This window comes from Uloborus diversus, chromosome 6 (assembly GCF_026930045.1).
Source record: "Uloborus diversus isolate 005 chromosome 6, Udiv.v.3.1, whole genome shotgun sequence".
NCBI lineage: Eukaryota > Metazoa > Arthropoda > Arachnida > Araneae > Uloboridae > Uloborus > Uloborus diversus.
In genome coordinates this window covers 121,699,479-121,714,966 of record NC_072736.1, presented here as the reverse complement: position 1 = coordinate 121,714,966, position 15,488 = coordinate 121,699,479, and the positions used below count along the sequence as shown (strand labels likewise).

Below are 15,488 nucleotides of genomic sequence, written 5' to 3'. Positions count from 1 at the left end.
GAAATGTGAACTTCGGCTTTTAACGGGGGTGTTTCCTTTAGTCAAAATTAAGGGAATGTGGGTCAAAGTAAAATAATTAAGAAGACTGAACTTTTTCAAAATAAACAAATTGGATATTTGTTTTAAACAATATAGTACTTGAAGAAAGAACATTGTGTTTTATAACAAAACCTACTTTGAAACGGTATTTTTAATTTTTGGTTGTAAATTTGTGCGTTTAAAAACAAGTGAAAAATTTTCACTTTTTTTTCCATGGGGTAAATTGAGAAATAGATTTTTCTAACGAAATATTTACCATTCAACTATATATTTTTTAATAAAATAAAAGATTGAATGAACAAATGAGGATACAGTATGTTATATTTTGATGAAATATAGTCTATGTTCTCTCATTAGACAACACGCAGTCTCACGCACGTTTCAGCAATTAAAAAGTTCTCAAAAATTTATTTTTATGCTGATCTACATAAATAAAACAAAGAATATAATGTTTACACATTTGTGCATAAACAGGGTGTTCCGGTTTTAACCTGCAAGACCTTTATTTTCGCAACCATTAGTCCTAGATGTAGACTTCCAATTGTAAAAAATGTTCAAAATCAGATACAGAGTTAAGATATTGAAAGTTTGAAGCAGAAATAAAAAATAGTCAACAAATAGAAAATTTAACCGTTATATACGGGCCCTAGGTACCTCAACTCATATTTAGGGAAATAATCTCTATTGAAAACTATTACCGACACAAAAAACTGGACTTTGCGACCAAAACTCAAGGAGATATTCCAGTTCAAAGTTTTAAGTGGCCATACATAATATGAGATTGGAACCTATCACCCTTTCAGAAGAATGACAGGTCGTCTAAGTAAGAAAAACAAGGCATTTGTATTTTTCATGGCTATTCAAAAATAAATGCAAATGATATGCCGTGATATATACGCAAAAATACACTACAAGTCCTCGAAAAATTTGAAAAACCACACTCTATGCACACACATAATTTTAAACACTTGGTAACAGCTATATTTTCCCCCAAAAGGTGTTATTGACACGAGTGAAAAGTGGTGTAAGTCACAAAACGCTGCGTTTCATATCTTGGTAAATATTGAACTTACTAATTTTAAACTTCTTGTGTTGGGATTATTTTTCAAGGGAGATTATTTCCCTAAACATAAGTTAGGGGACCTAGGGCCTGTATAAAAAGTTTAAAATAGGTCAAAAAACACAAAATTTATTTTTACTTCAAGCTTTCAATATCTTAACTCAGCATCTGATTTTGACCATTTTTGCATTTGGGAGTATACATCTAGGACTAAAAATAAAGGTCGAAAATAAAGGTCTTGCAAATTAATACGGTACATCCTGTATATCAAACAGTTATAGTTACTAATCTGCAAAAAAAAAACTGTTCAGATGATCTTAGGCTTTGCTGAAATTCAACAAACAACGTATTTAAATATTAAATGAAAATAATCTGCGATACTTAAAAATACTGGTCACACACAGAATAGAAAATTTAATTAAGTGCTAATTTGAAATGCTTAAAAGTAAATAAACTTGAGGAGTTAAAAAGTTTTCTCTTCCCAGTTTTTAAATGAAATTTATAGAAATATATTCTTCTCTGGAAACGAAAAAAAAAAAACAACACGTTATTAAAATTGATAAAAAAACACATCACATGAACAGTGAATCATTATTAGTTTAACATAATTAAACTTTTGTAGTTGTTAGAATTCAATTCTTATTTCTACCATTAATGCGCATGTCAGTATAACGTCATATTTCCTCCCAGAAACCTTTGCGAAGCATCAAGCGCGGAGCTGTCAATTCTTGTATGTGTAGCAATGACTGTAGTATGTAGAAAAGAGTAGTCTGTAGTTTTCAACTCTGTATATTTGTGATGTGTAGCTCGCAATGAATGTTTGTGCTTAACTACTTCGTTTGATTCTGCCCACAGTAGTATAGATGGAAAACTTTTGCATGCGCATATGCATACATTATTAAAACTTAAGAAATGTGTTTTGTCTTTTTTTTTTCATTTCAATACAAAGTTTTTATCTTAGTTTGTCTGACTGCATCTTTTTTATTATTAAATTTACTTTATCTTTCAGTAAAGGAGCGCTATTTTGTTCGAAAATTTTAGATCATAATATTTGTTCATTTGAAATTGAAATCTAATCATTCATTTTTATTGTGGTTCAGTATATTTTGTATTACTTTCCATATTGACATTTACGCAATCATTGAATTTAAAAATTACGTCCTTTTTCATTGAAATTTAAGGTTTTGAAAATTTATTTTTTCGAAATTAAAAACCTAAACAGTCAATTGTATGTGGAATAGTATATTTTGCACAGTTTTTAACATCAAAATTTACACTTTCTTTGTATCAATCAAAGCTCGTTTTTACTGTAAATACAAGATCACGCTTTTTTTCCTATCAAATCAAAAGTTTAAATATTCTTGCTGGTATTTGGTTCAGTATATATTGCTTCTAAAAAAACAATTGCTTACGAATTACAACGAGAAAGACTGTTTCAAATTCATGAATTTCAAAAAAGAAATGGCAATAGTGAAATATAAAGAAAAAATTAGATTTCAGCGCAGATGATTTTGTATAAAACAAACGAACTCCCCTATTTGAATATCTTCTCTTATTCTACATTATAAGTCAGGGACTGTCTTGTTATAAAACTGAATTATACGGAAACTTTCTTTTTTTTTTTCTTTTCTCCGAAAATATATCAAATAAGTAATACAGTTTGACTTATTTTGCATTTTTTCTTGAAAATAGCCTTTTTTGAATCTGATTAGCTTTGATATTTCACTGCTGGTTTGTAAAATCTTACTTTCAAAAAGACAGATACGAAAAATAAATGTAGATTCTCTTTCAAAGTTTGTTTTGTGCATTTTGCAGATAATTACTCGTACTTAAATTTGAATTTTTTTAGTGATTTCTAATGAAAAATATAAGTTTTATTTTGTTAAGAGAAATAATGTTACCTTATGTATAATGATATGGCGAAAGAAAAAAATGTGTTAAGCTATGTTTTATTTTTTTTTATCAAACATTAACAAAAAACCGTGCTTAAACGGGGAGGGGGGCAAGAGGGGACGCCATTCTTCGAAACTTTCGATTTATTATTAAAAAAACTACGCAAATTTACTGTAAATTGGTTTCAAAGTATCGTTTTTTTTAAACAATGAAAGTATGATTTTTAAACTATAGCTGGCACAATTAATCTGAACTGATTTTTTATCTCATAACAAATATTCTACCAACCATGATCTCTACCCCCTACCTCAAAGAAGAAAATGCTTTTCCCTTCAAAAAATTCATCCCCTTCAAAAAATTGATTTTTTTTTTTTTTTTTTTCAATTTTAGCACCAATAACTTCAAAAAAAAGTAAATCTATTGATAACACTGGTTTAATTGGGTTTAAAAACAAATACATCCTATTCTTAAACGTCAATCGAATTTCACGTTTTTAAAGATTGAAAAAATCTGAAAACAGCATGAGTCTAAAAAAATCTTTCACACATAATAATCGTAACATATCTCAAAACTCTGAAAACAATGTAATGAACTCATTGTCGGATCTTAATGCTTTTTTCTTGCACATAACTAGCACATTATTTTCAAAACCATTACGCATAAGTAGTACTAGTAGCATAAGAACGGTCTAAGCAATAGCAGCATAACATCAAAAATTTCTCAATTTAGAAGAAACATTTGAAAACTTTAAAAGTAATCCATTTAGAAACCCAACCCGTTCTCACAGTTTTTCTGAAAATTTTCAAGTGTGTTGCAGGATTTTTATATAAACTAGCTGTGTCGACCGGCTTTGCACGGTACACCTCAAAAGTAAAATTTATGTCAAGTGACGCGAGTTCAACACTCAGCCTTGAACTAAAACTAAAAAAAAAGTCAGTGAAATTTTGCGGCAATTTGAGGAAAAAATCCCAAAAAGTAAACATTTTAAATCCTTTTTAAATCCTAATTTTACCTGTTCATATTTGAGAAAAAAAATGGCAACAGATCTTTCATTTCAATGATTTTCTTCACACTATACATTTTAATAAAAGCATTGTTGCGGAAAGTTAAGATGAAGCACCGAATAATAATTTTAATGGATTAAAGCCTAATAATTATTATCGGAGGATTATGTTAAACAGCCAAACATGAAGACGGGAAGATTACAAATCCATCGATACCTGATTCGATGGTCAGTTCACTGTCGTTCGGGAGAAGAAGCTTGTACATACATAGATAGATACATACGCTCAGTTTTTAATTATATAGGATGAATTAATTTAAAATATTTTTAAAGCTTGATTTCTAAAATCCCCTTGGAGATGAACCCCTATTGTTACCGGTAAGTGGCATATTTTTTGTTATTTTATATTTTTAAAAAATCTGAAATTTGGACTTCATTTAAAGTTGTTAGATAATCTTTTGATTAATACTTAAGTACTTTAATATTTAAATACTTAAGTGTTACTTAAGTATTAAAGATGACTGTGAATGCATTTGCATAGACTTTGTTATTTCGTCAATTAACATTGCATTAAAGCATGTAATGCACATTTTTCCACCCACATTTTCACAATGTCTTTAAAATTAGAAAAGCATGAAACAATATTAGTGTTTATTTAATCACATACAGTTATAAAGGCTAAAAGGAATATTGTTATAATTACTTCTTTCCCAAAACAATTATCTTACTTCCTGTTTCTCATCAAATGTCATAATTTCTGTCAGTTGTTTCGGCATTAAGTTCTTCTTTACAGATTAGATGCTTTATTTAACGTAGAGCAAGTATAACTAGTACGACATTGTTCTAACTACAACTTAATTCCTAGTTTCATTATTTTTCTGATACGAGATAATTTATAAAGCAAAATCCTATTCATCAAGGTTTGCGAGGTATTTTTGGAAACTTTACTTGACACTTAATTATTGCAACCTCCTTTGCAAGTACCGATAAGTTTCAGAAAGATACAATGACTTGCAAAGTTGCTGGATGCAACAGAAAAATTAAATAGTTGAGCTCCTTAATAAGATATTACTTTTGCTTGGCATGCAGTGTTCAATCAGTTTTGCTAGTTGTATTGTAGAAAACAAAGAAGGTATTTTTTACTTAAATGTAACTACCATGTGATGTTTTATATGTCCCTTATGATATTTGAACCACCAAAAAGGTATCTTTCAACATCATGCTTTCATATGGGGTCTATTACATAATTATTTAAAATTTAGAATTATTATATCAAGAAAACTATAATCATACCGAAGAAGATTATAACAATACTGAAAATTATAATCCTACCAACCAGATTTACGATTAGAAACCTAAGTAGAATAGTCCCAACGTAGCATATGCGCGTCGTAAATGTGGCAAAAAGAGGCACACAGCAATTGGGGGCATCAAAAGGAGTGCTGTACTAATTTCAAGATAAGTGATGATAAAAAAACATTTAAAAAAAATTGCATCACCCTAGCATTTTCACAACAATGGGATTATGTGAGAAGTTTTGGTCGACCGATTAACGATGAATGCATGTGAAATTCTGCAAAACTTATGAAATAAACATTTAACAGCAGGAATCCGATAATTGTTTAAGTAGATCGGGGCTGTTTCCAGGCCAAGGCAAAATGCTAACCCCATGCTCATTTTTGCATTTCTGAACCTGCGTGTGAGTTTAGAGAAAAAAAATACTTAACCCCATGTCAATTTAAGTCTAATGGCAGCATCAAGGTTTTTAAATTGTTACTTACCATTTTTGCACTACGGCACGGAGCAGAATCATCCTGGAAAATGACGTTTAGAACTGAAGTAAAGTGATCCCGGATAGTAGGAAGCAATTTCTCCTCCAAAATGCCAATATACGGCTGAGCGTTTACTGTTCCTTGCAAAAGTGAAGCTCACCAACTCCTTAATCAGAAATACGTCCCTAAATCATCTGGGATACGGGGTGTGTTGAATGCATTCGGGATGATATACCACCGCCGCAAAGGTTTCTTACCACCACTGTACCAGCAGCACGATTTCAAAAAAAAAATGCTAGCTATTACATTTTTGACTGTGTACATTTGTTTTACAAAACAGGAAAATTCTTTGCATAAGTGCCCTCGTTTCTCTAACATTGAATTCAAAAGTAATTTAACTACTGTTCGTTAGGACATAATGAGTACTTTTCGTATAAAGTAACCATATCGTGTTCACAAATCACACGCAATAGTTTTTATCTGTCTGAAGAATAGATAAATACTAATTTTTTCTCTGCACATCCATTTTCCTACATGTTTACAGGGAAAATTATATGTACCAGGAGCAGTGTGCAAAAAAACTATCGTGGTTAAAAAATAGGACTAAAAAATGTTTCAAGGTTAAAGAGGGATAGAAGATATCTTTACTCGCCAAACAGACATTACGTCAATTGGCGTTACATGTAAGATACTTAAGGGAATAAGCAACTACAAGTAAACATTTTCTCTTCCAAAAGGGGTTGATGGAAAAGGAAAAAAAAGAACAAGTGACGATTTTCGGATAATTTTCTCAAAAATGAAAAGGAACGAATGCAATTATGTTTTATATTTTGGAAATATTTGCTTTTGAAATAAAATTACTTTTTTTTAGGTGAATTTGAATTTTGAAATTGAACATAGTAATTTTGAACAGTAAAATTGAATTTTAATCACTGTATTTAAATGGGGAAATGCGTGCCGAAAACCATTTCTTGCCTTCAAAAAAAATATCACACTTTTGTTTTATTTGGCTAACGACATGAATTTATCAAACAAAATTTCGAATTGTTTTAACATTTTAGAGGAAAATGCCGCAGGTTTTTTTTTTTTTTTTTTTTTTTTTTTTTTTTTGAGGAAAACTTTTCTAGCATTTTTGACCGGAAGACCTGCAAAATGTTTTTTTTTTCATGCTGACAGGTAAAAATCTCAGCCATTTCAGCAGTTGAGAATGCCTGACCTATATGAAACAGTTGGATCATATAGGTCATAGGATAAGACAAGGGTCAGTATCAGAAAAAGCAGGAACTTGTGTCTTAAGATATTTTTAAAAAAAATTATTTACTCGAAGAATTATTTTAATGGACATTAATATTAATAAAAATAAAATAAAACATTAATATTGCAAATAGAGGTGGAAAAGGCAAATGTTTTGCTAAAAACTTATCCACAGTTCGTGATTTCTCATGCCTGTGGACTGTCACTTTAATTTTTCCCCTTATTTCCTGGATTACAACGATTAAAAACCTTTAGTTTTATAAAATTTTTGATTGAGAATGTATTTAAAAAATTGGGCTCAAAACGAGAACTTTATAATAAACTTAAATATACCCTAACTTAATATAAATGCCTGCATCCGGAGTGATAGGTTGCGTGTGTGAACAGAAATAAAAGTTTTGTAAATTTACTCAATACGACGCTACTTCTTAATATGGGTTTACCCTTGTGTTTTTTATTCATGTTCTTGATATCTACGGAGAATGTCAGAATTAATTGCATAAGAGTTGTCTCTTTGTGTTATATGATCAGAAACTCTGGACAAAGCTGAAGATGTGCCAGTTTTAAAACCATGAAAATATTTTGTTGAGCTGCAGTAATAAAATTGCACCGTTCTTTGAAAATTATTTTTTTTTTCTTTTTAAGTTTTCACCTATTCTTCATTAAGTCACGTACGTATTTTTATGGTAATCAAGTTTTTATTCATTTTCTACTATGATGCATATGATAAAGAACAAAATTTTCAAAATGGAGAAGCGCGGAATATGGGGTAGGGCAAAATTTTGATTGAAATACATAATATGGGATGAAACAAGTTTTTTTTTCGCCAGAATAGGAAGAATGGGAAAAATGAAAATGAGGATCAAAATTTTGTTAGGTGTGTCGGTTGCACCGAATCCTTTTTCAAATTTTTGGGGTATAAACGCTGTACTCGGGGTCAAAAATGCTTTAAATTGTCTCATATAAACTGCTCGCTGGTAATCGAAAAAATGACATCACCTGTGTAAAGCGCAGAAAAAAAGGAAGAAAAAAATGCAAACGGTTGTTTCTTGATATTTCTCTATAATAGGATACATACTCTGAAAAAAGTCGCCTGGGATTTTCTTGAAAATAACATTTTTCATGTATAGTTTTTGATGTAAGCGTTTAAACTCAAGTGATCCTAAGCCTTAGATCCCTGAATTTTATTTTTGGCTCAATAATTTTTTTTTTATCATATTAGTTGCCAATTTGCACAAGTACATCATATTTAGTGCTTTTATCGTACCAATAAACACACCCAGAAGACCAGAAGCTTCAAGCACATTCTTTTATAGTTCACGAATTTCTTCTCTGGGAGCCATTTTGCACGGAGCTGCAATTACAAACGCGTACTTTGTGTACTGCAATATTTACTTTAAAGTTGTGATTGTGCCTCTAAAGGACTCATGCCTTCAAAACTTCTTAATCATTCACTATAGTGGAAAGGTCCTTCTTGGCTTTCAGATTTGCCAGTAGTTATCCCTCCACAAAATCATTCAGCTTCGGAAAAAGAAAAAATCTCAGTGTCAGAGAAAACGACAAGTTATTCTAATCAAGTAGAAGGCGAATTAAACTTCATTCATAACTATTCTTCGCTGAGTAAGCTTACTAGAGTAGTTGCTTATTGCGTACGATTTATTCAAAATGTGACAAAAATAATCGGAAAGTAGATTCTCTTAAGACATCAGAATTCCTTGACGCCACAAATCGCATTGTGAAGTTGGTCCGAGATTCAGAATTCAAATCGGAAATTCAAACTAAAGGGAGTTAGCCAGCTAAAAGTTCTTTAATATCATTGTATTCTTTTCTTGACGAAAACGGTATTTTAAGACTTGGCGGCAGACTTAAACACTCTAATATGTCAAATGATCAAAAACATCCAATGCTACTTCCTAAAAATCATCACCTTTCGGATTTAATTATTGATTATTATCACAAACTCTCTCTTCATGGAGGAACACAAGTTGTACTCTCACTCATCAGGCAGTAGTTTTGGCTGATATCAGGAAGAGATAAAGTCAGAAGAAATATTCAGCGTTGTCTGACATGCTTCAAGATGAAGAAGAAAATCATGTGCCAAATTATAGGATATTTACCTAAAGATCGCGTTCTTCCTTCCAGACCATTGCTAAAAACGGGTATAGATTTTGCAGAGCCGATAATAACGAAGCCAAATCTCAAGAGAACAAGGGTTACCGCAAAGTCATACATTGCTTTATTCATTTGCTTCACGACAAAAGCAGTTCATCTTGAAGTTGTGTCCGAACTAAGTACAGATTTATTCTTAGCTTGCCTCAGAAGATTTATATCGAGAAGAGGGAAACCTTCAGACATGATAACGGCTCTAACTTTAAAGGTGCAAGAAACTATTTATACAGTCAAATGGAAATTCTTAAATCAGCATCAGTTCAGGACTTTGCTTCAGAAATGTTTATTAACTGGCATTTCATCCCACCCAGTGCACCTCATTTTGGAGGTATCTGGGAGTCTAACATCAAATCAATAAAGCAACATCTTTTCAAAGTATGTAAATCAGCAGTGCTTAATTATGAAGAATTATCAACTTTAATTATTCAGATTGAAGCATGTATGAATTCAAGACCACTAACTCCTCTTAGTAGTGATCCAAACGACCTTGATCCCTTAACACCGGGTCACTTTCTGATTGGAGTACCGCTTCTAGCAATGCCTGAGTCTTATCAAGCAGAAAATTCGCTATCATACACTTCAAGATTTAAGTTGATTCAAGCTCTTCACGAAGGATTCTGGAGGCGATGAAGTGCTGAGTATCTCACACAGTTACAGCAGAGAAGTAAATGGAAGTAATCTAACCCAAATATAAAAACTGGACAACTGGTGTTGTTAAAAGATCTCAAACATCCCATGAAATGGAGTTTAGGAAGAGTTATGGGAACTTTTCCTGGAGATGATGGAGCAGTAAGAGTAGTTCAGGTGAAAACTATATCAGGAAAATTTAAAAGACCAATAATTAAGATTGCTCCCCTACCAATTTAGATTTAGTTTTGGACACTTGTCCAATGGGGGGGGAGTATGGTAGTTCTTATCGTCTGCAGCTGAGTCTAGAACTTTAATTTATTATAATTTTCATTGCTCGCGTGAGTGGCAACGTTTAAATTTAATTTTCTTGATGGAACAAAAAGATTCCTTAGTATCGATAAGTAAAGCAGCGTTGCTGCATCACATTCTTTTCTTTCTGAAATATCTCGATCATTCTAAGTTATATTTATTTCTGAATTTATGTTAAATGTTACGTTCGTGTGTTGTAATAAATGTTCAGTATAGTTATGCAAGTATATTTTATTGCGAATTCACACCAGAGAGTAAGCGGCTTTACGAACTCTTAAAGTAACGTAGCCCACCATGCTCAACCAATTACTTCACTACCACCCTAAAACCATTCAGCTTGTGTTTCTGTTTTCCCCCACTTAAATATATTTATATCTGAATTAAAATTTACAATTATTTTATTCCTTTTTTATACCAGGCTTATAACTTCCGCACTAGTGTGGCATCTTACCATGAACACAAGGGTAATGCGCTGTAGATTAATGCTTTGGAAAAAAAATATTTAAAACAATTTTTTTTAAGTGTTTTTTATCGCAGTGCACATGTTATATATTTATCGTTCAAAACACAGCATGATTCATTTTATGTGCACCGGGGGATTTTTTACACTACTACTACTACTACTACTACAAAGTGCAGCTTAAATCCTGGATTTACTCTTCTCCGCCGTTTTGAATGTGTCTGATATGCAGTATTAACCGTTAATACTAATACATAAATTTAAACAAAAGAGCTTTAATATTCAAGAATAGCTTTATATTTGTACCGTTTCGTTTATTAAAGATGCTTAGACTATAAAAATAGCTTCAAGAAATCTTTAACGAAAAGCTGAAAACCCGATTACCACCCATAAAAGGTTAACAACGTCATTAACCTTTAGTTTTTTTTTCTTCTTCTAAATCACCGATGTTTTATCTCGTGTTAAAGTAAGAATTTAGCAGCAAAAGGATAATTAGTCTATTATTAAAGTAATTAATTTTAAGTTATCGCCTTAAAGTTTTCTATTTTCGTCTGGCATGTGCGTGAATGCAGTGTTTCCTGGTAATAGGAAAATAAGAGAAGAGTACGAACATTTCTAGACTGAATACACATAAAGCAGCGTCTTATACACGCTTAAAAATCTCTTGTATGTATTTTAATTAGGAAAGTGAACCACAAAATGTATGAATCAAACAGATGGATGAAATGAAAATACGAAGATATGTATCAAAAATAGGATAGAAATTCGCATTTTTTACCAAAAAGCTCCAAGATATCCTGACATTTTTCACAATTTTACTACGTTTTATGTTTACATGTGAGCGCTCGAAATGAAAAAATCTGATGTAGACCACACTCTATTCTTCTGCTTCAATTAAATAATTGTTTTAAATAACTCAACTGAATGGGTACATGTATTCCTTTATGCTCGTTTGAAGCAATACGTTTTAAATAAGTAGCTTTTTAGACATTTTCCTACACATAAAAATGTAAGAAATAAAGAATGCAAAAGCAAAAGATGGCAATTTTTGTTAGCGTCTACGATCCGTGTTTGGAGTGCAAGAGGGACATTAATCCACTATAGTAGTGCCATAAAGTGAGAAGAAAAAATATTTAAAATGCGCTTCCAGTTTGTGGCAAACCGATGAAGAATATACTTTTATACTGATTAATTTTTCAAATATCGAAAGTTTCAGCGCTGATTGTTTTAGAATCTCGCAAAATATCTTGACTATCGTCAAATTGACATGTGACGCGTTGATCTCTGCACATGGCAAAAAAATGCGTACAAGGGTTCTCTTTGCTTACAACGTGATGCCAGGCATCGACTTGAGTATTAGTATGAATTTGCGATATCCTATTAGAAATGAAGGATTTCCATTTATGAGGTTCGGAATTTAACCAATCAAGCACTATTTGGGTATCCGTCCAAAAGAATGACTCATCTACTTGAATGGCAAGATTTTCAACTACATCCTTGTAGAGTTGGCTTAACATTACAGCTGCACACAGCTCCAAACGAGGAATCGCTATTGTTTTTAGTGGTGCGACTCTGGTTTTCGCAGCGATTAAACTAATCTCGACTTTCTCGTCTTCAAATTCTGATCTCATGTAAAGGACAGCAGCAAAGGAATTTTGGGAAGCATCGCAAAAGCCATGAATTTGAATACATTTTACTGCAGAATTTTGGATGAAGAAATGTCGTGGCATTTGAATATTTTCAAGTATCGGAAGCTGTGAAGCAAAACTTGTCCATTCTTTAAGGATTCTGTCTGGGAGTGAATCATCCGATTTTGACTTGCATAACCATAATTTCTGCATCATTAAGTTTAAAACGAATACGATGATTGAATAGTTTTTTTTTTTTTTTGTTTTGTTTTTTTTTTGGTAATATTCTATGTCAAAGTTAATTGCATTACGTGAAAAGTAAAAGTAGCTAATCTCATTTCTGGGAACCGATGCAAAAAAAATGCAACAACTGCGAAAAGTTTCTACTTAATGAGGCTAGGGTCATCGAAAACTGGCAGCACTAGTTCACGAAAATTCATTTTGATCCTTCGACTTTAAATTTTTTAGAGTTTGCCTGCGATTGAAGTAGATACTGTAGTAAAACAACACTATACAGTTTGCCTTCTAAGTGTCGTTTAAGTTATTCCAAGAATATGTTTTACTTTTACAAATCTGCACTTTCATTTAGTGCTGAAGTTATCACTTATGTAAACCTTTTGTTAAGATTTTTATTTCTTTTCCGACTGCCAGTTACTTACTATTTTGCTTTTACTTTTCCTATATTTCAATATTTTTAAACACCATTTTTTAAATATATTGTATATTGTTTTATTAAAAGGCTCTATAATATCATATTCGCTTCTATAATCTTCCTCTTTCTGATTTAGTCGGGGATTTAGAAGGAAGGGGAGTACATGTGAACACGGTGCACTTGTGAAAATGTCATGCTTTACTAAGATGAAGTAAAATCTCTTAAAATTTTTCAAGTAATGTAAGTACCAGATATACTTCTTGGCCAAACTTTTAGAGCAATGCGATGATTTATGTTTCTGTGGTGGAAACTTTATCAGTCTTTTACTAGTGAAAACATATTTTAAACTAACTATTAAACTAAACTTAATTATTTAGGTTGAGTACCAATTGAGATTCAGTAATGCTATGTTTTGAATCAAAATATATCCCAAGATCTTTAGCGAGAAGCTTAGGATCTTGGGATACATCGGTGCAATTTCCAGCTTCAATTTCTTAGTATAGCGTGCCGTCTCTAACTTACTCTATGTTACCAATCCAACCAAGACAAAGAAAGTTTAGCAAATGCATGATGTAAATAAAGGCAAAGTGAAATAGAGGACAAAGTGAAATGATGGAATATTTACTCGGTTTTAAGCGCCACATATCGAGTAATATTTCAACTATGCACTATCGAACCCGCTTAATGGATTAGCCATTTTGCCACGAAAAGATATCCTAATAAGCGGTATATTCCATTTACTGAGATCAAAATAACTCATTACATTGGCTTGGTATATTGAAAATGTATTACATTAAGCGGGATATTCTTTTAACCGATATTCTAATAAGCGGGCTTGACTGTATTTACACATGTAGGCTATCCTAGCAAGGAAAAGGTTACATCTGAAGATTTAAGCATATGGAAATACAAGCAATTTTTAAAAAATTATTCGCAACTCCAGAGCTCGAATACGCTACCTCGTGGTGGTTAACAATACAACCAAAAAAGGTAAAACATTCCATTCCACGTGTTTTCTTTGGGGTAAACTACAGGCCTCAGACAGTTTGTGATGTAATGTGATTTCAGAAGAAACAAAAAGAAAACTTCCTACAAACACGATTAAAAAAAAAATACTGTCATTCACTAAGCTTCAAAGCAACCTATAAGTCACGGCATTTGTTTGCTTTACCTTTTTCATCCACCATTAGACAGTGGCTGCACCCCCCCCCCCCCACCCTATAGTTTATTGGAGTTGCTAATACTCAAATTGTTATATTTTGTTGTGAGTTAAAAACATGTTTTTATTATAAGAGGACAAATTCCTTGTTATTTACATGTTCAATATTAAAAAGGACCTACTAATATTCGGTTCATTATTTATTTTTTTAATATAAAATTTATTTTACTTTAAATGTTTTGGATAGTTAGTCAAGAGCATGCGAGGCAAAGTGAAATAGCTTAATTAATTTACTTATTCAATCATTTATTAAATTCCTTACGTATTCATTAATCAACTAATGCATGTAATTATTTACTTATTTATTCATTCACTTATTTCCTTATTCATTCGTTATTTTATTCACTAGTTTATTTTTTTCCCACATTTTAATTAATAAATAAGTTTTTTTATTCGTTTAATGTTTCATTATCTTGCCTTTGTTCATTCATTCATTTGATCAAATATATTTTTAGTAATCAAATTAGAAATAGTTTAGAAGGAAAATATTTTATTTTTCACTTTGCACCATGAAAAAAAAATTTTTTTTTCAACTTTTTTTTATTTATTTATTTTTTTTTTTTTTTTGAAGATTCAAATTTACCACCAAAAATAAGCAATTATGTTTCAAAGTAAGTTTATTACAAAATACATTGTTTTTTTTTGTACTACAATTTTCAAATCAAGCTTCCAATTTGTTCGTTTTATAAAAGGTACCTTTTCTTAACTTTTTCACTTTGCCCCACATTCCCCTACATGATGAGAAGCGCTTTTTAGAAATATTTTAAAACTGATGACCTGAACCAAGAGAGGCTTCGGAAACCAGCTATAGAATGTTAATTTAATTAGCAAAATTAACTGTATTTGGCAACGGTTCAAGCTTGCCCCACCACCACCACCAACATAGCAGGTATAATAAAAACTAATGACAATGAAAATGAACCCATTTGAGTATCTCCCAGTAAATTGAATTTTGATGATAAACTTTAGCATCTGGACATAAACAGGAATTAAAACTTGTACACGATATTGTATTATCATTGAATGCCATATATATACAGATGGATGATAAAAGTCACAATCGAAATACATGCAAATTTGTTGTATTATGTTGATTGTTTGTTCAAATGAGTTGAAAACATAAATTTGTATTTCAGTCGAAAAATACGGATTTGAAACTATGTTTGTATTTGAAACAATAATGAAGTATTAGTTTAGTTGCATTGGGGGGGGGGTAATAAGCAGCTAACTTGTACTTGCTTTAAGCGTAATGGAAATTCCATAAACTGTATATTTTAGTTTCTTCTATTTCCAATATATAGGAGAAAGCATTGGATTCGTGAAAGTCTTCGAATTTCTTTGAATTTTTACGTTTTGAAATGTGCTAAGTCCATTCCACTTTTGAAGGATGTATGTCTTTT

At 31.5% G+C, this 15,488-nt stretch overlaps 1 protein-coding gene across 1 annotated transcript; it reads right to left on the bottom strand.

Moving 5' to 3' along the window:
* Positions 1–11,785: 11,785 nt before the first annotated feature.
* On the bottom strand, positions 11,786–12,430 carry LOC129224954 (uncharacterized). Its single transcript, XM_054859502.1, has one exon. It carries the CDS (start codon positions 12,428–12,430, stop codon positions 11,786–11,788), a length of 645 nt encoding a protein of 214 aa, XP_054715477.1.
* Positions 12,431–15,488: the final 3,058 nt, after the last annotated feature.

Excerpts from the sequence above, each read along its gene's own strand:
- LOC129224954 (XM_054859502.1), bottom strand. The coding sequence starts at position 12,430 with ATGCAGAAATTATGGTTATGCAAGTCAAAATCGGATGATTCACTCCCA.